General features: G+C 39.6%; 1 protein-coding gene across 4 annotated transcripts; it reads left to right on the top strand.

Moving 5' to 3' along the window:
- Positions 1-1887: 1887 nt before the first annotated feature.
- LOC125327549 (cytosolic phospholipase A2 epsilon-like) lies at positions 1888-22788 on the top strand. 4 transcript variants are annotated; one of them, XM_048307148.1, is made up of 21 exons: positions 1888-2025; positions 2324-2407; positions 4297-4369; positions 5176-5312; positions 6118-6249; positions 9176-9216; positions 9659-9701; positions 10021-10084; positions 11348-11514; positions 11656-11748; positions 12112-12149; positions 13302-13437; positions 14820-14956; positions 15962-16184; positions 16849-16963; positions 17931-18068; positions 18604-18657; positions 19108-19299; positions 19831-19997; positions 20845-21025; positions 22152-22788. In XM_048307148.1, exons 1-21 carry the CDS (start codon positions 1999-2001, stop codon positions 22388-22390), a joined length of 2481 nt encoding a protein of 826 aa, XP_048163105.1. In that variant the 5' UTR covers positions 1888-1998; the 3' UTR covers positions 22391-22788. The 4 variants fall into 4 exon arrangements, with proteins under 4 accessions (XP_048163105.1, XP_048163103.1, XP_048163106.1 ...); XM_048307146.1 differs by having other exon boundaries at positions 1889-2025; positions 18550-18657; XM_048307149.1 differs by lacking the exon at positions 17931-18068 and having other exon boundaries at positions 1889-2025; positions 18550-18657.
- Positions 22789-22896: the final 108 nt, after the last annotated feature.

Raw genomic sequence — 22896 nt, forward strand, 5'->3', positions numbered from 1 at the left:
GGGCAGTGTAGTGACACAGCAGCTTCAGCAGTTAATATTGCTTAATTTGATCTATGAAATCCACAGAAGGCCCAAGTGTGGACATTGTGGAAAGGGTGCATGTTAAGTGGGGAGCATGGCATGTTATCTAACTGGATGGCTGACTTTTGTCCCTAAAGAGCTGAGGAGAATCCACTGTCGTTTAACTGAGACATAAAATGACTTCAGAGCCTCAGCTGAGTGATGTAATGGCTATTGTGTTCAGTCTCTTGTAACCCTGTGAGCTGAATCTCTTGTTTTAAATTAGAGCGTTACTTCAAAAACGTTATTACATGAACGAAGTGAAATAGTTCTCTATTGTAATAACTGTTCCACAATAGAACAAAACAGCCCAACAAAAACCCTTTTTTTGCATAAGTGGTAGTACAACCTAAAGCAGAAACATTCATATATTGAATGCTTGAGTCTATGAAAGGCAAGACTAATTATAATAATAATAATTTGAAACTTTATCTAAGGCAGTTCTCATCTAAGGCAGCTCATCTCTACAGGACAGTTTGAATACTCAAATACTTTCATTAGAAATGCTTGAAAAATCAGATTTTTATTTTTTCCTAAGAAGTCCTGCTTTTAAAAAGGGTTTTCAGTCTGACTTAGAAATTTGAGAATTCTAAAAAGTAAAGTTTTAAAAAAACTTATTTCAACTGCAACTTCTTAGTATTACATAACACCTATTTTTAGTGATTTTAATAATATTTATTGCAATAGCTGGCTTCTGTGCTATTTTTGTATTTTAGTAATAGTACTAGGTCCTTTTGTTTTTATGTGTTGAGTGCTGTTACAGAAAAATAATGGGGAATTATTATAAAATTAAAAGGAAATCAGACTTGACGATTTTAACAGGGATCTTTAAAGACTGAAAAAACCTGTAGGTAGCTATTTTTCTTAAAGCTTCTGAGATTCTAATATCATTTAACAGAAAGCAGCACTTTAGCTAAATAACATTTCCATAAGAAAAGTTCCGGCTGGTTCTGCTGACCTCTTAACATCCTCTATGCAATGGAAATAAAAGAGAAGAAAAGCTACAAAGTGATTTCTTTAACTATTTGCCAATGCCTGTGAGATCCAGCCTCCACTTTGTGGCTGTAATTTGTAGTGAACTTGGTGAAAATCCTTGCAGTTGTGCATCTGGCTGAAGAAGTTGGTGGGGGCTGGAACTTCCCCCGGACATCTCTCTGATGCCTTGATGGGGCTGCCTGAAAACAGAGGCTAGACAAAATTAAGAGAATAAAAGCAGGTATTTATTGAAGGGCCTTCAAGGTACACTTTGGGCAGTCAAAAGCCTTCAAAGAGGCTATACCCAAAATGGATGACAGGGTCATGGGTTTTTCACACTTTTGTAATTTTGGTCCATTTAATATTGGGGTTAATTCTCCAATTACAATTTCAGGTAATGAAGTCATTACCCCAAGTTTGTTCCCCCCTTTAGAGGCTTTGTGTACATATTTCGGGGCCTGAGACAGTAAGGTGTCCTTGAAGTCCAGGCCTAGAGAGGATTTGTTTTGTCTGACCAGAATGGGAGAACAGGAGCTAATAGTCTATATGGAGTCATAGAGATGCACACTAAAACATTACAGGATATGAAAAATATAAAAGCTAAAATCCTAATAAAAGCTAAATACCTCTGTGTGTACTTATTCAGAGCTTATGGTGGTGGATAATGACTTGATTCTGGGATTAGCCTATGATAAAATGTTTGACCCATCTCCTTTTTCCCCCTAAATCACTATGGTGTTAAAAAGAAAAAAAAAAAGAAAAGGCAAGTCTTCATGTGGCACAGAACAAGTGCATCATCTGTGCTTTTGAAATCAGTGGGAGGTGGAGCCATGAGTCAATCTATACAACTCTTCTTCTCTGCCACAGCTGCTTGGAAAATACTGTGGTCCAGGAGCACCTACCAGCTGGGAGACACACAGACTGGAGTGTTACTGTGGTGCTTTTTATGAAACAAAGATACTGATGGCATCGTCGGCCTGTTCACCTTTGGTAAGAGAAGATCAGTGGTGGGGCAGAAGAATCTCTTTGGCTTGATTTGAGATTCATCAAAAGGAAATGCTTGGGAAAAACGGATCCTTAAATTTCAAATGTGTCTACAGTAGGCAGATTTATTAGTAAAAGAAGCAGGTAGATGGTCTTGGTGAGATGGATATATCTCATCATGTAGAGGAGAAATGGGAGAAGTGCTAGGGTCTCCTGATACTGCTGTGGTGAATCTGAGTAGAAACTGAAAATGACTGACTGCTGGGTTTCATCACTGGCCCCTCTTTTGGCTCTTTGTCCCCAGGATCGGTTCATCCAAGCAAACCTGCACAGGAAGATTGGAATCAGAAGGAGGGATCATGAAAGACCGTGCAGCGCTGAAGATGAGGTACTGTATAGAAGGCAGTTTCTGGATTGCAAGGAGAGAGCTGCAGGGCATAAAGGATGGCATTGTTACCTGCAGTCTTTGTCAGCCTTTCCAGTCTCTCCCCAAGCTTAACTGTTACTGTGAGAAGTGACATTTATTAACAGTTAGTTAAGTGAATATTTGCTTCTTCTGTGAGTGTGCTCTCTAGAGTGCAAAGCATTCACTGTGACTTAGGGGTTGGGAAGATGATGAACTTGTGGTTTAAATGCTAGGCAAGGAACTGGGAGAGCTGGATTTTAGTCTTGGTTTACTGTGGTATGATTATATGATGGTAGTCATACCTCATAACACCCAAGGCTTAGTCCTTATATTGTTTTTCCTTTACTTTATGGAGGCAGATCAGCAAATAAAATGGCTTACTCCAATGTCTGCCACTTCTGAACACTGATTTTTATGAAGATGAACTGGTTTTGGAAAGTACTGAATATGGTACATACAAGATATGTTACAAATTAATCAGTTTTATGAGTAATGGCTGGTTGAAAAGATATGTAGTAACTTAAAAATGAAAATAGTATGATATGTTTTTTCTCCCCTGGGTTTTCTCAATCTGTTTCCTAGCTGTATTCAGTGCAAAAATATGAAGCTAACTCTTTCTTAGATCTGGGAGACCAGTGAATTAACTAACTGCTAGCACTATGGTATAATAATTGTGTTTGTGTCTGTATAGTTGCTTAGTACTTAAGCCGTCTCATGAATAAGTTTTCTCCAAACTCATGGATATAGATGAGGATGAAAAATTAATCCTCTGTATTTGGGATGAAATGTTGAGCTTGCAGCAATTAGGATCATGTTCTTCTTTCATTCTCCATCTCCAGAAACACTGCTGTCAAAAATTGTGCTGAGGTTGATGGGCTTCTTTCAGACCTTCTGGTTTTGTTCAAAGGACACTTTCTGAGAGAAAAGTGTGGAGTTGAGAATCTTTTCAGTAGGCTGTAAATAACATTTGGCTTGGTGACTTACTGATTTCTAGATGTTCAGTCTGCTTCTGTCTGTCAGGACAGTGGTGTATCAAAATAAGAGGTACACAAGCAGGTCCTAAGCAGGCAGTTTCTCAGAAATCATGATTCTTTGGAGATTTAATTGCTTTTTTCAATTTAATTAATGGAGATACTGCTTCTGCATGTATTATTTTACTTTTGATGCTCTTCAACACTGTCTTGTTTTTCCTGTAACCAAGTGTAGGGTTGCATGTAGCTGTGATGGGGAGTGGAGTGAGAGCAGAAAAAATGGAGAGAGTTGTGGAGCCTTCAAGCTATTCCCCTGTAGAACCCTACACTGTGGGATGTCAATATTGCTATGCCTCAGTGCTTCTCCTTGGTAGATCAATCAGGTCAGCCTAGGTTTGTCCTGATTAAGCCAAGACATTCTGAATCACCTGTTTGTGCCTTTGTGCCTTTGTTTTTTGTGTATGTGCATTCACATACAATTATAGCTTTTCTTGCTTATCAGTGTTTAATTACATAATCTAACACACTGCCAGTTTTACTTTGTGTTCTCAGCTTTCCATTTTCTTACATTGTTTAGAGCTTTATTTAGTGATTCCTGCTTTCTTCACTCCTGGTTCTTTTAAAAACCCTGGTTTATACACATATATCCATTCTGCTTGCTGTGTTAATGAGGTTTCATTTTGATTAATGCAGACCCTAGTTATGAATGACAGGTCATCTTTATGCAATGTCAAATCACAAGAAAGTATTTACTCTCAGAAAACGTCTCAAATAGTTAAAATGAAAGCATATTCACTGTGTTAATGACAGAATGCCCTTTGTGGTGTTATAGGATAAGCCATGTTATTTATATCTGAGTTAATTGCTAATAATTAAGGTATTTTTCCCATTATTCTGCAGCCAGAAGTGCCTCAGTTGTGCTGGCTTTCTGTAAAAATTATAAGCATGAGAAATCTCCGCAAAGCGGATCTGTGTAAGTATCACTGCTGGCATATTTATAGCTTAGCAAGAAAATTACTGTCACCTGATTTTATTACTCTTGTACACCTGTTGCTTGGATTACAGTAATATTTCAGGAGGTTTTGGGTGAAGAAGTTGTATTTATTTTAATTTTCATTTAAATTCAAAATAACTTAGAAAACACTTAAAACCAGAAAGGAAATAGACTAGAAATTCTGTGTTGGAGAAGAAGTTATCCTTCCCTTTATCAGCTGCTCTGTCGTATTTCCCTTTCTTCTAATTCTTCAGTGCCTCTTTTTCCAGGTTGCCCAATTCCCTTCTGAAAGGAGCATCTTTGTGAAAGATACAGGAAAAATCAGTAGTTGCTTTGGATGCTGCTGTGTTTGTGTCTTCATTGTTCTGTCAGTGTGGATGACTTGTGCATTACAATTAGATGTAAAACTAAAATTTCCATTTAATTTTAAAAAGTGGCATTTCAATAAGCGAAGTAGTATATGAATTTTTTTGGACGCTGCCAAATATTTGAAAACAGGTGTTAAAAAATCACAAGAGCCAGAGTACTTAGTTCAAATAAAATACTGTTGAAATAAAATACTTTGGCTCTTGTTATCATACAGAATTAGTGGTTTAAAATTGACTTTGTTTGAAACAGATATAAATCTAAATAGAAAAGTTAAATAACTCTAAGCTCAGAATATTTTCCTTTGGGTTTAATGAAATATTTAGGACTCCTCAGAGGTTAAGCTTTTCTTTCCCTGACTGGGCAAAAGAAATAATAACAAAGTTCTGCTGTACTAATCATGCAACTTGTTAACACAGGGAGCCAGACTGATTGCTATGTCAAGCTGTGGCTGCCAACAGCTTCATGTCAGGAAGCCCAGACAAGAACTGTACGCAACTGCAGAAACCCTGTCTGGAATGAAACTTTCCACTTCGTGATACAGAGTGAAGTAAAGGTGGGATCTGCTGCTGGGACAGTGAGCAGGTGCTTGCTAAAGAGGGCATCTTCACCTGCTGTGTGCAGGCTCTTTATGAGACCCTTGAGGCTCACACAGACCTTGAACTCAGTTAACATGACTGAAAGAAATAGTTTAAACTCAGAAGGTAGTGGAGTATCTGGAATTAGGTTGAATGCTTCTTCCTGTCCCAGAACAGTTGTAAAAAACTGTTAAAATGTTTATAGAGTTAGCAGAAATAGATGAGCAGTCAGAGTGCAAGTGATACCAAGTCTAGACTCTGAGTCAACTTCTCATGGTTTAATAGCGCTGCATCTTCTCATGCTTCCATGGGCAATCTGAGCCCTGAGGAACTGTGAGGGGAATTGCTATAATTCAGATCTGGTTAAGAGTTTGGTAGTGTGCTTTAACTTCCGTTTGTAAAGGGCTAAGAATTTCCCCTTTATTATTGCTTTTTGATGAAATGCCAAAATTTCTCAAGGTAGTAATTTTGAATCCACAAATGATCTGAGGAATAGCATGTGTAACTCTGCTCTGCCTGGTGCATGTTACCATCATACATGTCACTTATATTTCCTCTTCTCTGGAGCTCTTTTTGGCTGCCAAATGTGATGATTTACCTCTGTTAGGGTTAGTCCCTGGCTCTGCAGTCTGAGCCACACGGGCTGTGAGCTGAGCTCCATGCTGTCACAGGAGTCTGTCCACATGAACAACATGAGGGCTGAATGTTGGCTCTTGCTGGACCTTCCTTTTGGGCTCAGTAGTGCCAGAATGTGTCATTTACATCCTTCTCTGCCTCTCTCAGAACATCCTGGAGCTGACAGTCTGTGATGAGGATACTTTTACACCAGATGACCAGCTTATGACTGTTCGCTTTGATGTGGCTAAAATCCAACCTGGAGAAAAAGTTCGCCTGCATTTTGAGTTGAATCCAGAGGTGAGTGGATAGAGAAAATAATACTCTTGTTTAGAATTTTGTCTCAAGTTACTACCTTTATTAAACATTTAATTGGTGTCACACACAGAAACTTTGTTAAAAAAGATGTTACTAAAAAAAGTTAAATGCTTGGGTTTTAGGAGAAGGATCACAAACATCCCCTGTTGTGACTAGAATTAGATGCAAAATGCTTCTCCTATTCTTAATTTTTTTTTCTTTTTTTTTAAATTTCAAAAATATATTTTGAAAAATCAGAGAATAAGAGTCAAAAATTAAGAAGCTGATGTTTAGGGGGTCTCATCACTTTTGTAGGAGACTGGCAGAGCAGGGGTGGGAACAACCCTGTTCCCCTTTCCAGGCAGTTGCCCTTACCCTTTGGCAAGTAGCTCATAGGGGTATCTCCTCTCAGCTTCACCAGGGATTTTGGCCAGTTATTTCAGATAATGTGCTTTCTTAATGAAGTATTTCATTCTTGTAATAATATATTAGGGTTTTTTCCTCCTCTAATAAACAACTTCAAGAAAAAAAAGTCTCAGCAAGTCTGCTTATGCTCCTTCGTTACAGCATTACAAATTTATTTTAGAGGGGTTGAGCCAGCACAGAAGGGGCAGGCCTTGACGAATATCATCAGTATTTTATTTTTTTCTAATTGACTGTATGACCTAAGAGTTTTATTTGCTGCATGTGTCTCAAAGAATATTGTATTTGGTTGTATTAAAGAGGAGATAAAGAGTATCTTATGAAACACTGAGTGGATGAAGTTGCTGAGAGGAGAGGTAGAGAAAACGCACTCGTCTTCAAAGAGAGCAGAATATGTACTCAGATTACTTTCTGCAAAATGTAACACCACCTCTGTTTGGAGGGTGTAGTGACAGAACTTCAGGGCTTTTTCACTCTTCTGCCAAGGGCTTCAATCTACAGTTCCCGGGAACTGATGTGCTCCGTTTATTTCTATATCATTGTGTCAGACAGGCTCTTTGGGAAACACTCTTGTCTGTTTTTCATATTATTACTGCTTTGGAGAGTGTTTATTAGCTACTCTTTTAGAAGGCCAATCCTTACTAAGGACTGCTTTCTAAACCTGTTCCAGCTGGCTACAGCCTTCCTCAGAAAAAGCCTCATGTGACTGAGATAATTCCAGGTGTGATTCAAACCCTGAGTTTGCTCTGAGGCATGTGCAGAGCTGTCTTAGCCTATTAGCAAGGTGGAAGTGGTGGAGGTCAGACTAGGTGAGCTGTTTCTCAGGAACATCCTGGTCAAGATGCCCTTCTTTGGTTTGTGACAAATTAGGCACCCATGAGGCATCACAGATTATGGTCTGTACATGGATTTTTAGAAAACGTAAGGGTTGCGTTTTTTTTTTTTTTTTGAAAGTTATTTAGTAATGCAACAGGCTGGGCAATGTTAATAATAGGCTGTAGAGCCACCTCTGCCCATAATGATTTCTTTAATCTACCAAGGTATCTCAGAAGGAGGGCTGCGGAGGTCAGATGGGTGATGTCAGAGCAGCAGGATAGCTTTGCCTCCTGCTCTCTGTGGCGTAACAAGTATTTCCATTGCTATGCTCTGGGTTTTTCACCCACAAATATGTGAGCGGGACTTAAATATAATTTGTGTGAGTGTAAAACAGCATAAGAAGGATGGGAACATAAGGCAAGCACAATTAGGCAGATTAGCCAGGTTGTTCTGAACCTTGTTTCTGCTATTCTTTGGACAAAGGTGGAATAGACCATCAGATAGGGTGGATAGTACAGTCTGGGCACAATCAGATATTTGATACAGTCTGTCTTGCATCTTGTGAGGTGACTGCTTTCTAAATCTGTGCCTCAGCCTTCTATTACAATCTTATAACCACTGTAATTCTCATGAAATAGAGACTTTGGGAGAAATTAGCAAGCAGAACTACCTACTGCTGGGTTACATGCCACAGATGCAGCTGTAAGAGAAGCCATCAGAGATGTCTTATTTACTGATATGAACTAGTAAATACAAAATTGCTCTTCACTTTTACTGTAAAGATAAGTTTACCATGGCAGCTGCATTGTCAGATTTGGCATGTTTTTCAAAGTCATTTCACAAAGTTAAAGTATGATGTGCAGCCAGACAGAAGTGATATTTTTCAGAGAATGTTAGTTATTCCGAATATGAAAGAAAAAGTATTTCATCACTCGGCCAAAAGAGATTTATATCATCCAATAACTAGTGTTTTCCTCCCTGTGGTCGATTCAGAAGATCTCTTTGATATAGTTTTTTAGTGTGGTATTTCCTGGATTAGCTGTATCCCACAGAGCAGCAAGTGGCTGAAGCAATACAGTTATTCAGTCTCTTTTATATGTTGGTTTGCTGCTCCGTTGCTGTTCTCATTCTTATACTTTTCCTGTCTCTTTTCCTCTTGATTTGTCTCTCCTGAGCTCTTTCCGTGATTTCCCTTCACAGCTTCAGTCTTCTCTCTTCTTCCCTTCACCCTGGCAGTTTTTATTTTCCAAGTTTGTCCCTCGTCCCACCCTTTTTTAATGTTTAATCATTTTACTTTGCAAGTTCTTTTGTTTTAACCAAGGCATACTCCCTATTTATTCACTGTACTAGGTCCATTCATTCTTAAGTATGTTCTCCTACGTCATTCACCTGCTAGTCTTCCCTTCCTCAGCATTGATTGGCCCATGTCTTATCCTACTAATAAATAAATAATAGGACCCTTGCTCCCTATTCTATGATACTTAATCTTCTCTTTCTTGGTGGGGACAGCTGGTTTGTAAACAGCAGAGCAGTGGAGAGGTGAAATCAAAGGGTGGCCACAGAAAACTGTATCCATTCATATTATGATGTAGAGGGTGTGGGAACAGAGAGCATTTTAAAAAAATTGTCAGAATTGTATCAGAGGAAAATGTTTTTTCATTCATAAGTTAAAAGTAAATCCTATTTTCAGAATCAGGAAGAACTAGAAGTGGAATTTCTGCTGGAAAACATGTAAGTAAAGCCTAAATGTTAAAGAGGTTCTCATCAGAAAACTGTATTTTAGAGGGAGCATTGGAGCATTTAGAGGGTAATGCAGCATTGGAGAAGTGGCTCCATGTACCTGCTTTCAGATGCCCCACCTCAACATCTTCTCCATTGTTGCTTTTCTCGCCTGAATTTGAGTGATAGTCTCACTGTTTATGGCTGAGAATGGGCGTTTATTTGTGATTCAGCCTAAGAGAGATGATACTCATCAGGAGCAATAAGAAAGAAGGAGAATCCTTGGGAAGGTGTGGGACTGTGATCTGGCAGAGGATGCAAGACAGAGGGGCAAGATAGAAGTGCTGATGGTACTTGTCAGCTAGAAAAACTGAGCTCAGAGAACTATTTGCTTTTGGAGTTTTATTGCTTATATATGCACTTTTAAATAAACCTTTTTGGTTTTGCTTTTCAGACCAGGTGTATCTGAGAAGATAATTACTAATGGCGTACTAGTGGTAATTATAATTTTTTTATATGCCAATCTTACAGTAAGGCAAAACTGAAGGATGTGGTTGGAAGATAGGGAGAAAAATTTCTTGTGTTAACTGTTGGGGACTGAATGGTATTTAAATGTAATGACAGATCCCCAGTTATTCTGGCGTTCTTGACCACAGTATTATTCACAAGATTTGTACAAGATAATCAGCTTCTACAAATTCTTCGTGCCCACAGACCATCATGGCCAAGCATGGTGTTTCTACAGGACCCCTACAACCTCAGTGATAATCCTGAACTGTTTCTGTGACCAGTGATTTTACTGCTTCTCTCTTCCAGTCTCGTGAAGTTTCCTGTTTGGAAGTACATGTGAATGAAACAAAAATGAAGAGTTCTCACAAAAGTGAGTTTACTGATTTAAATTGTTTGTCACTGCTTTTTTGTGCTATGGGAAATGCAGCAGAATCTGGATAAATATTTGGTCTGTTTTAGTCTATCAGGGCTGCTTGGGGTTTGAAGGGTTTCCTGAATTACCTACTTGCTGATAGTGAGAATCCTCAGAAGAAGGCTTGACTGTGTAGCTTAAGAGAAACTGTGAAGGTGGCTGGGAGACTTGGAAACATCACTGCAGTGTGATGGAACTGAAGTACCTTTAGCTCTGTTTTCTGGTGAAAACAGAAAGTAAAAGAATGGAGACATAACTCTCAGGAGGAGAAAGACTTCAGTGAAAGCTCAGGGGATGTGAATGCTGCTAGTGGCATCCACTGCTGTAACACACACTCTCTGTCACCAGGGAGGGTGTCACAAATGGTTTAGGTCACTTAAAGAATCCCTGGCAAAGACATCAGCAAATGCAGGTTTAATATAAATTTGTAAAAGTGTGACAAAGTTTGATGGCAAGGTTCTATCTATTATTTACTTCATACCTGAAACATACAAAGAAAAATCAGATTAGAATCAATCTAGAATTGTTTATGTGGAGACTGGGGATGCAAAAAGATAAAGATGGAAAAGGAAAGGGTACCAGGAGTGGAGGAGATCCTCACACTGAGCTGTGAGTTTCAGGGTGGACCCTCTTGCCAAACTTAGCCTCAGACTTGATCGTTTGTCTAAAGGATTCAGAACCACTTAATCATCATGTAATTTAACATTTACAAAGCGATTCAGTGGGATTTCCTATAAGCACAACGATAAGTAACTTAATTAGGGATGTAAGACGGTCACTATACCTGCTATGGGGTATTCAAATCAATTCCCACATGCTTTCACACAAAGAATTATGCACAAAGGTGCCTGCTAAAAATTCCCCTCGGTTTAATTCCCCTTAATTTAAGTTGGTGAAATACTCACAACAGATGCCTTTGCATTTCTCAGTGGATGAAGGGTTGAGCCTCGAGGAGTCAGGGATGGCAGTCCAGACTCTGCCACTGGCTTTTGGGATCAGTTCTCTGAGTATCACAAGCTTGAGAGCTGGTCAGTTCTGAGGCCCTCCAGTCCAGGGGAGCTCAAAGGGCCAGGTACTGCACACTAGTCACAGGGGAAGAAAAACACTGTGGTCCAAATTAACCTTAGTTAAGGCTGCCGGGCTTAACTTGGGGCACTTTTATTTGCTAATTTCCGGGCTAGGTGCAGTTAACCTCTCCCTGCGGTTTGCTTTTGTTCTTAGGGAGAGATTTCACATTCACAATGAAAGGATCTTATGAAGAAATCCAGGATATTTCCAAAGGTCCTCACTCCAGACCAGGAAGCAGTGAAACCACCAGGTTCCACTATATCAAGCACAGTCAACCCAGACTGCTCATGACTCTGCCAAAGGAGCATTTTTTCTGTTGTGTATGTTTTGCTTATGGATAATGATAACACCTAACATAAATTTTGGGAGAAGAATCATGAGTTAACCCTTATCTGGTGTTTTTGTGTCTAGGGTTTATAAATAATATTCTCCTTATAACATTTTCTCCCTCTTTAAATCAGCATGGCTCAGGTAGGAGGGAAATGGATGTGAGTAATCCCCTTGCTGTGCCTCTCCATTCTCTGGACTTGGGAAAGAAAGTGACAGTGATGAGAGTGAGTATCCTTTGACAGTATTTGGAATTCTTTCAACAAGGTAAACTGTATGTATGTGATATCTGGTCATGTATTAATTTCGTTACTAAAAATGCATTAGTGAGTTATTTGTATGCTTAGCTCTGCCTACATTTAGAAACATAACTATGATTTGGGGGAAAATAGGATATTCAGAATTTCTGGCTGCTTTAAAAGCAGTTTAAAAGCAGGATGTTAGTGAGGATTGTGTGCTGAAGGCCTGAGAAGAGACCAAAAATTTATCATTAGACTATATATGTGAATAATTGCTAATACTGTAGAACTTGCTTTTACAAAATTTCAATTCTATTTAAAATTTATGGTGTTTTCATTCTTGATTTCCAGGGGGAATCTTATGAAGTTTCTGTGAATGAGGAAAATAGGTAAATCTTTATTGCTTTTGAATAATTACTTGGGCCACCTCCTTTCATAGTATCATCTTTAGATGAGAGGAAGCTACATCTTAAAGTAGATAATTTCAAAACAGATAATAAAGATGACTAAAATATGGGGAAGGGTTAATAAAATGCTTTAAAGTTTTTAAAGCTTTTAAATTGGTTTGTAAGAATTTAGAATGGAATAGGTGGTAGCTAGTTATGGGGTATAAACCATCACAATGTTTTTCCTACTGTTGACACTTTGTAATTTTGATACTTAAACATCCCTGTCTTGTAACATTTATCTATAATACATGCACGTTTATGTGTACCACATTTCTAATATGTTTCTAGCACTGTTATGAATTTACAAGACATCTACAGGTCATTTTTCAAAGAAACATATGGGCAGTAATTAATTTATTGACTGGCTTGCAGAGATTTTCTGAAGGGCAACATTACCCCCTGTTGATGAGTTAGCTGCATTGCAAGCCTTAGTTTCAGGTGAATGATAAATCAGAGGTTTTTACTGAATGATATTCAGAGGAGAGACTGAGAGCTTTTTTTTTTTTCCCTTTCTCTTCTGAAAAAAACCTCTGAAACAGGAGCCCTGTGGGAAAAAAAAGGTTACAGAATGAATCATGCACATGATTTTTGTAATAGTGTGCAGAAGGCATAAATTTAAGAGACACCTCACTCAAATAGAGCACAAATTCTTTGTAAAGATAAGCCTAACTCGGTATTAGGGTCCTTTTAACTAAAGTGTGTTAAGTTTAAATAAGTACTTAAGCCCCCTTTGTGCTTCAGGAAACAAACGCATAGCAAGAGAATGTGAAGAGGTGTCCAAATACCAGAGTTCAATGTGAAACAGCTTGAATCCAGCTTGTTTGCTTGTTTTAAACAAGCAGAATATTTTATTTATGTAACTTCCTTATCGTTGTGTGAAATTGTTCAGGACATAATTCTGGTCTAAAATCTCCACAGGAAGGCACAAACACAGGGTCTGGGATGTGCATACACCTGCTTTCAATTGCGTGGGGGGACTTTCATGTATATGGAAGCATCGTTACTTTAAACTGGTTTACTGTTGTTGCTTTTGCTGAATGTCTCCAGCAGAAATGGCTACAGGCAATGCTTTGTCCTGTTCTTATCCTCCAGTTGCAAGAATTTAGATTTGCGGTTGGGGTTTGATCTGTGTGCAGAGGAAAAGGATTTCATCGGTAAAAGGAAGAAGGTGGTTGCTGCTGCTCTGAAAAATGTTCTTCATCTAGATGAAGACCTGCAGGAGGATGAGGTATGTGGGACAGCATCTTGGGAACTTGAAGTATTATGAGCCACTTTGGGACAAGTGGCTGTGATGTACTTGCATGACTGCCCATATAGCTCTTCCACATATTCTAGACTAAATTGTATAGGCCAGGTTGTCATTTGCACCTAAGACCATATCCAAGTTTTTGGCACAGAGGATGAAAGAGGAACTGTCAGTAGGTCAGTTATAGCTCCTTTATTCTCTGCCAACCTCTGTCCTCACTCAGGGGCACCTAAAAGCTGTATTTGCTGACGAGCTGGTGTGTGTATAACCAAGCCTGGTGAAATCTGATGGCTCAGACTGAGACCATTTCTCCTCTTTGTCACCTCTTCTCTGCTACCACAAGGCTCACAGAGAAGGCTGCAACTCTCCCACAGCACACTGGTACAGTAGCATCTGTCTTGTGTGTTTTTTGGTGTTACCTCTTGCTTCCTCCTCTCCTGGGGATCCCTGAACTCAGAGGTAGCTGCTCCATTACTGGTGAACAATAATCTGTTATGGGGCTGTGGTGCTTGGAGCAAGAGTCTGGGACAATGTGCCTGTGTGGTGTTTCCTCCACTGCTCTGTTCAGTTCCCGTGTGTGCAGGACAGCCTTTGTCAACCAAATTAAAGTGTTCATGAACTTAAATAGCAAGTAGAATAGGATTTGCTGTTATTAAATGAGAATAAAAGGGTTTTGAGCCATATTAATAAAAAAACCCCCCGAAGCAGATGGTAAAATACAGTGAAGACAAGATTAAAGGTAATGGCATCATATATTCCTAAAACTGATTATTTGTTGTATCAGTTTTTAAGTGCTGCCTATACATAAAAGGGAGGATGTAACAGGATTGCTGCATCCCTGAAGAGCGTAAAACCAAATTATATATAGCACTGATATCAGGGAAGGTAGAGGTAATCTGGGTTAGAAAGAGGGTGTTAAAATAGATCTATAATGCTGGGCATCATCTGTATGGGAAATGGAAAGTCTTGTATATATACATAGAGGAAGAAAAATTATGCAGGCAGGTTTTGTGCTGCTCTTCTGACCTTATACTCAGAGCTTTAAAATGTGTTCTGAAGGAGACAGCTGAGGAAAAATTAAATACATTGAGAAAATCTGAAAATATGTTTTCACATACAAGAACTGTACTTACAGCTCCTGACTTTCCAAAGCATCACTGATCAGGAAAATGCTTTTGGTGTACACTAAATTCCACCAAAGTTTACGCAACTCAAACACACACCTAGGCACTGCCCTGAAGAGGGTGAATTAATCAAAACCTACCTGAATCAGGTGTTGCTGTTACTTTTTGCTGCATTGCCATCACTCATATGTTTCTTCTGGTGATGAGTGGAGTGACTCTGTGCCTTTGTGCGTTGAGCAGGTGCCAGTGGTGGCAGTCGTGACTGCAGCAGGGGGAGTGCGGTCCATGACGGCTATGTTTGGCAGTCTTCTGGCTCTCCAGGAGCTGGGTGTTTTGGACTGTGTGTCATACATCAGTGGCTTATCTGCCACAACATGGTAAGGAGAGTTGGGCTTGTGCTTGCCATTTGTGTTAGCAAAGTGATAACCTGGTGAACAATTTTGCCTTACTGATGAATTTACTCAGCTTGATGCTGGCACTTGGCTTCCTTTTGGCGCTTGTTTCGTGGGACCACTCAGTGCTGTCCTCCAAGAAGAAACAAATCTAATGGGAATTACAGTATTTCTATAACTGCACTGAAGTGTTTACAGAAACAAAAAGAAAAGAGCACAAGCCGGGATGGTTTGCCTTGGTGACTTGTTATCTAGTTGCATGCAACACTTCAAAAGTCCTCTTGTAATATTTTTCTGGCTCAACTCTTACACATCTTTGAAAAACAGACTTTAAAAGAACAGCCCTGAGAAACACAAAATGTCATTCATGCACTCAGTGGTGACTGCCTTGCACAAACCAGGAGGGGTCAAGGGATTTAAAACATTTTGCCTCTGAAGGGCTGCTCTAAAAGTATGTGAGAGAGAACAAGTGGGGTGGGGATGAGAGGGGATGACTGGAGTCTGCTTGAGCTCTGGGAACTGACAGCTCAAGCCTGCCCTTCTGTATGCCAGGAGTCTGAGGTGACCCACCTGCTGCACGCCCAAGGAGGGGGCTCTTGCACTTGCCAGGGCAATATTTGCTGCTGAACTCCAGCTTAACATTTCACGCAAGGTCTGACCCACCTGAGGGAACTGGCCTCAGACAGAAGCTGTGGCTTGGACAAATGGTAATTCTAGTAAAAGCTTGAGTTAAGTTATCAGTGTTGCTTTATTACTCTTCTGATTCTGAGAAAAAACAATTTAGGATGATTTTGAATGTATCTGTGCAGGAAAAAAAAAAAAAAATCATTATGAAGTCTAAATTCTGCCTCAGCTTTGAAATGCTCTTCCAAGGTAAAAGTTGGAGGGCAAGAACCTCATGTAGCCTGAAAGAAAACACTTATGTGTGTTATAAGCCAAATGAATTGTCATGGGCCCTGTGATGAACTATGGTATCTTTGTTTTATCCAGGACCATGTCAAAGTTATATGAAGATGCAAATTGGTCACAAAAGGATCTCAGTGGGCCAATTGGTGATATCAGGAAACACGTGACCAAGAGCAAGCTGTGCTGTTTCTCTTTGGATCATATGAAATACTATGAAAATAAGCTTTGTGAGAGAAAGCAAGAGGGGCACAAGGTGTCCTTTACAGATTTATGGGGACTCTTCATTGATTGTATGCTACATGATCAGGTATTTTATATTCTCTCTCTCTCTCTCTCTTATTTCAGAGGATTTCTAACTTCCCATGTCTAAGGTTGTGGATTCAGTTAGAGAAAAGACTCTCAAAACATCTGAAGAACTTATTGTTTGGCTTTTTAGAACAAAGGTAACAAAGTAACCCTAAAATGTAAGCATCTGGAGGAGATGTCTGAGCATGTAAAAATTCAAGATGTTAAGGAAACCAATTTTCCATCTTTAATTTTGGGTCAGGTGATCATTCTAGTAACACACAGAGGAGACAAGGCTCTGACAGAGTTAAGTTCAGGCATAGCAATATATACCCATAAGCTGTGTTAAAGGAAGTGGATCTGGGCTGACTTTTCTCTGCAGCATCTTCAAGACAGCTAAATATCTTTCTTTCCTTAAAGCAAGTCATATCCCTGTGACTGTACAGACACTTTTCTTGCATTTTTGCCATGTCCCCCACGCCAAAACTCTCATAAGCACAATGCCTTGGCGAGGGCTCATGGCAGATAACACATGAACACATTTCTGTGACCAAACTACTGAAGCACACAGAACAAAACCTGCTGAGGTTTAGCAGATACTTCATTGATAGTTCATGTTTAGATACTGTAATAACTCCATACATCACGTTCATCTTTTAACAATGACTTCTGCTCTTTGTAAACAGGAGAGTACTCACAAACTCTCGGATCAGCAACTAGCAGTTAAGCAGGGGCAGAATCCACTCCCCATATACCTGTCCCTCAATGTCAAGGATGATTTCAGCACTTTGGATTTTAAAGGTACAGATTATCATATACCCTCCTATAACCTGAAGAGTCTCCTTTTAAGGCTGATTTATTGCCAAAACTCTTTACTGTAAGTCCAAGCCAATAAATCTTTTAATTAATTTCTTTTCTCCTGTTTTCATATCTGCTTTCTGATTTGGATGAAAAACATGCGTCCTAATACTATGGAACTACCAGTGCTGTAGATACTGCTCGGTGGGGGGATGGAGATGTCTTTTGCTGGCAGCTTTTAGAGCCACTACTTTTCTCACTCATCCCCACCTACTCCCCACAGCCCCTTTCAGCTGCTGGGTCTTCTGCCCAGGAAGCAGTAGTCCAAGAGAGCTGTGAAGAGTGGGGAGGAGGGCAAGGAAGGGAGGAGAAAGGAAAAGATGGAGAGAGGTGAGAGCAGGAGTCAGCTCCCTGCAGCCAGAGAGGGATCTGAGGAGGAGCAGTGCCCTGTGCCATGATCAGCGACCTTGATCACTATTCCCATAGTGTTTCCAGCATAAATGAAGCAGGATGTCCTGCAACTGAACCCGGTCATCTGCTCCTAGGCACAGTTGCAAGGTTTCTGTGTGGGGAGGGTGTTTGTTTGGGTTTTTTATCCTCTTGGCAGTGATTATGAGAGTTTTAAGAACGAATAGTAGCTGGTGTCATTGCTGACTCAGGGGAACTAAAAATGCCACACTATGTGCAGGGCCTTTGCAATCAGTGGACTTTCAGCTCCAGGTTTGGCTTCTTAGTGCAGAAATGGACCTGAATCCCAAGATGAATGGATTTTGGTGGAGGAGATGAATTTGGCTTTTGCATTCATGTATGCTGAAGGGCACCTGTTTGTTTCAAAACATGGTGATTTGAACTGGCTGTCACCACCATGGTGAAGCTGTAGGCCTTGTTTTTCCAGCTTCTGATTCTCTAAGCTGATTTTTACATGTGTTTGGGTAGCTGCAATAAACCCACTTTGATGCCTTATTTGCAGAGTGGGTGGAGTTCACACCTTACGAGGTGGGTCTCCTGAAATATGGGGCCTTTGTTCGTTCAGAGGATTTTGGTAGTGAGTTCTTCATGGGTCACCGGATGAAGAAGATCCCAGAATCCCACATCTGCTTCTTGGAAGGTAATTCATTATTGCAAGAAAACGTGACCTTAAGAGCTGGCTACACAGAGGTGCTCTGCAAGTTGGAATACTAGTACACCACAGAATGTATCTGATGCAATTTCAATCTCAAACAAACCAGCCAAAAGTGACAAAAGAGGAAACGAATTCTTGAGACAAATGTGACTAATTTGCTGAATGTGTTAGGTTAGACCTAAATAGAACACTCCCCCCCCCCCCCCCACACACACCCCCACACAAACTGATCATCTGAAGTATTTAAACTCACAGCTTGACTTTTATAGACAGCCAAGATTCAGAAATGGCCTGATTGTAAGCCAGATATCGTGTGGAATGGCATGGCATTTGATATTTATATGAAAATTCATAATATTTCATAACTAAAACAGAGACTGGATCCAAGTATGTTGCCATAGCTGTGCTCTAAAAATTCAAACTAATATTAAGTATGGCACCTTTTCTTTTTTTCTACACTTTCAAGGCACATGGAGCAATATATTTTCCCAGAGTTTTATGGATGCTGTCTACCTCTCAGGTCATTCAGAACACTTCTGGCACAGATGGACTCGAGACACTGAGTGTGACATTGGTTAGTTCTTTAGATTACTTTTCTCTTGCATCTGCATTTTCTTCACACCTCTCTGAAATGTGAAACATGACATTTGGTAAAGGGTTTGTTTTTGTGTCCTATTTCTGACTTAGGGGACACCAAGCCCTTGAGAATGAAGGAAAAGCTAGAGACAAACAGTTGTGCTGTAAAACAGGAAAAAACATTGTGCTGCTCATTGTGCTGCTCACTGTGCGACAGCCCTGGGGAGTTTTGTTAGTCATGAGAGGGTTACCAGAGCCCTTTGGGGAGGGAGAGACCAGACAGACAACAACAAGGTGATGGTGTGATGCTGAAACCCACTGCCCAGAACACTCTGCATGCACTCAGTCACAGATGGGGTTGGAGGCCACAGTGATTTGGTTGTTATTGTTATCAGAGAAACACTCTGACCAAATGCAGACATATACCCTCTTCTTGTTCTTCCTGCAGGGGACCATCCTGCTCTGCCCAAGAAGCCTCATGAACAGACAACCTGCTTATCCATTCCCAAAGGTTACCTTTCCAAAAGTCTTCGAGAGATGTTGACTGGACGGCCAGTGGTTTCAACTTACCATAATTTTCTTAAGGGCTTGCAGCTACATAACAAATATTTGGACAATGAGAGCTTTTGCATGTGGAAAGGTAATTGTAAATTGCTTTAGATATATCTTTGAAGGAGATTCGGGTGCTGATACTTGCTGAGGACGAGTATTTGATAAGTTTTATCATAAAAGCAAAATTTGACTAATATTATCTGATTAACGTGTTTGTGGAATGGGTTTTGCCAAGCCCCAGATGATTTACTCATGGTCTCAATTCTGTCTTGGAGAAAGCACAGCAGCCTTGCTTAAATTCTTTTCTTTCTAGGAAAATCCATAAAAGAGTGATTTGAAACTTCCATGGAAATTAAATATCCACAAATTTACACGTGTTGAAAAAGCAGAGTAATTTATCACTTTGGATGAAGCTGAGTTTCAGAACTGCTCCCTCTTACTGATCTCAGAGTTGATCTGTAGATACTAAAATTGTGTCAAAGACAAATACTTAACTGTGGGCTTTGTGTCAAGCACTAATATACATCATCTGTCTTTTCTTTCTCCTCTTGTTGCACTAATTCTGAAAAAAATTGACTTGATCCTGCAGTAATTAATAATAAAAGTTTTTTCCTTTCAGACACAGTGCTGGATTCTTCTCCCAACCAGCTGAATGAAATGAGTGACTATCTCAAGCTGATAGATACAGCTTTCTTTATCAACACCAGCTGCCCACCCATTCTGAGGCCAGAGAGGAAAGTGGATGTCATTCTCCATTTAAATTACAGTGGAGGATCACAGACTCTGGTGATGTTTTGAAGAAGTGATTCTTTATCTGTATGACTCCAGCAGCTGAATTGCCACCACAGCTGTCTGTCTCTCTCTCTCTTTTTTTTATTTCTCTCCAGAAAATGGTCTGGTTTTTATTAAGTTAAATGATTGTATCAATGGTACTATTCAATGCTGTGACCATGATGTCACTGCCTTCATCAGGGCTGTTTCAGTGTCTGTCTGGGACAGGCATACGAGCACAGACATATAGAAGATGTCCTGTTCTATGTATCTGTCATCCTGGTACCAAGATCCTCAACAGTTAGTTAAATAACTTTTACAATGTAATTAGTACATGACACATAATTTTGAAATTTTCGGAATGAAAAGTTTTGTTTTTACGTTTGACTCTTGGTGTTGGCATGCGTTTTAGTCAGGATTTTTTTTATGCATTTGAAAAAGCCTTGAGGGGCTCATATGATTGAAATTAATGTAATTTATTTGTAAGAGGACATGAAGGCATAGACAGATGCACTGAATGCAAATATTTAAGAACCTCTGATCTGAGAAGCCACACATAATCAAAGTTTCCTTATCCAAATCCTCTACTGTGCCCACTAAATCACAAAAATTATCTGAATGTCATATAAATTTCAGTAAATAGTAACCTTGCTTTAAAAATACAGCGTTAGCAAATCAACCAAATTTCTGTTGCCCAAGATATATCAAAATTAAGATGGTATGTTTGTTCCAGTGCATAGTTAGCATTATTTATAAACATATTAATCAATCTCAGATTGTCTACTGCAGCAAAACATTATGGGGCTTGGTGGTCTCATTTCAACCTCTCTTTGTGTTGCATCTCTCCTCTCTGTTGAGCCAGCCACTGGACCTATTCTCAGAGTACTGTTTGGAGCATGGGATCCCATTCCCCAGCACAGAGCTGAGCCAGGAAGACCGGGAACACCTGAAGGAGTGCTACGTGTTTGAGGATAGCTTAGAGGCACCGATCTTGGCTTATTTTCCACTGGTGTGTGATACCTTCCAAAAATACAAGGCACCGAGTAAGTTGACAGCATTAATAATTTTTTGAGATTGTCTCATCCAGTTTATCCATGGAATTTGTTCCTCTTCCAAAACAAGACACTGGCAAGCTTCTGAGTTGGCTAAGTTATTATATTCCCAGTCCTGTAGTGATGCATTTAGTATTGGCCAGCTAATCAGGGATTGGAATGAAGGGGTTTAAAAATAAAAGCATGAGTAGCTGTACCTTGAAGGAAACTCCCTCTGGCACTTAAAGCAGGTCATGTACCTTTGCTAATAAAGGAGAGGAGACAGCTACTAAGTTATATCCACTGGTAGCTAACACTGTCACCTAACAGTCTCATAAGGAGATATAATGTTTACTTGGTTAACAAATCTAGAATTCTCCAATTACTTTTTTTACATGAAAAAAAATTGACAATAGAATGTGCTGAAAACATATAATGAAGCAAAGGCTCTGCCAGGGTAACAAGGCTGATTGAGACCTGTAATTTTTAACAAGTTGCCAGATTGTTTTCTTTAGTTCAGCAATAGAAGAAATGCTTGTTTAACCAGAAAAAACCCCTACTTGGCAAATTGAGTTTCAGTTTACAAATACTTTTACATGCATCAACTCCAATTTTCTTATTGCTAATTTTGTATGATCCAGGAAACTTTCCTCAAAAAAAGAACAAAAATCCATGAACCATCTTATTGGAAAAGACCTCATGCTGTCCATTATCTTATTTGTTCTGCTGCACATGCTTAAAATCTCAGCCGCCTGATAGAGAGGATTCCCAATCCAGGAGCTCTCTGGTGTAATTTTCTAGCAGCTGGTAGATAAGGAGCTAGATAATAGATCTCAGAACTCAACTGAAAAGTTAAACGTACAAAATTCAAAATCTTAAAAAATGAAATATTCTGATGCACAACCTTAATTTAGAGAGGAAAGCATTTTGCATGGAAAGTTGTTCTGCCAGTCAATTCTGGACTGCAGCCAAGCAGCGAACTAGTGGATTTTATTAGTGCAGCTGACATAGTTACTATACAGTAATTAAATCTTGAACCATTTTCAGGGGATAATTCATCTCCTTGTATCTGTAACTGTATATTTTGCACTGCAGTCTTCCACCTCAATCCCATTGCTGTGCTTCGTTCTGATTTCAGATGTGGAGCGTGGTCCCACAGAGATGGAGCAGGGAAGAGTAGACGTGTCCACCTGTGCTGCTCCCTATGGCACTGGCCTGCTTACATACACTGAAGAGAATTTCAACAAACTCCTTAACCTGTGCAGCTACAACATCCTGAATAATAAACATTTAATTCTTCAGGCTTTGCGAACTGCAGTGGAACGAAAGAAGCGACTTAAAAAGTATTCATCACCTAATTCAAGTAAACACTCTTAAAGCAAGTGATTTGAAAAATCTCATCAGAAGGAGATACACAAATGCTTTGGTACTGGACTAATAAATATTCACCTGCTGCAAGCTCACAGATGTTTGTGATGGCAACAGAATTTGTGATACCAACTCCTTTGACTTCTGTAAGAGTGAGATGGTCGGTGTGTAGCTGCTGCTACAATTTTATTCCCCCTGCCATCCAAATAACCGACAGGGTAGTGTTCATGAGATTCTCACACTTGTCTTAGAAAAATGGTTGCTTAAGAAAGTGTATTTAACTGGTCATTTTTAGATCTTATTTTCTTATTGTTGTATGCAACAATATACATGCAGAGTAGTAGCTACTGTTCAAATACCAAGTACTCATGCATAATCTTATTAAAAATAAGAATTTTAGAGTTGAAGTAATTGAAGTATGGGGGTTTTATTAAGTCCTATGGACTCATCTCAGCTAGTGAGTTGTTTGGGAAAAAGTTACTCTTGCTTCTGATACCGAGAAATCAAATATCGAG

The sequence above is a fragment of the Corvus hawaiiensis genome, chromosome 6, assembly GCF_020740725.1.
Source record: "Corvus hawaiiensis isolate bCorHaw1 chromosome 6, bCorHaw1.pri.cur, whole genome shotgun sequence".
NCBI classification, from domain to species: domain Eukaryota; kingdom Metazoa; phylum Chordata; class Aves; order Passeriformes; family Corvidae; genus Corvus; species Corvus hawaiiensis.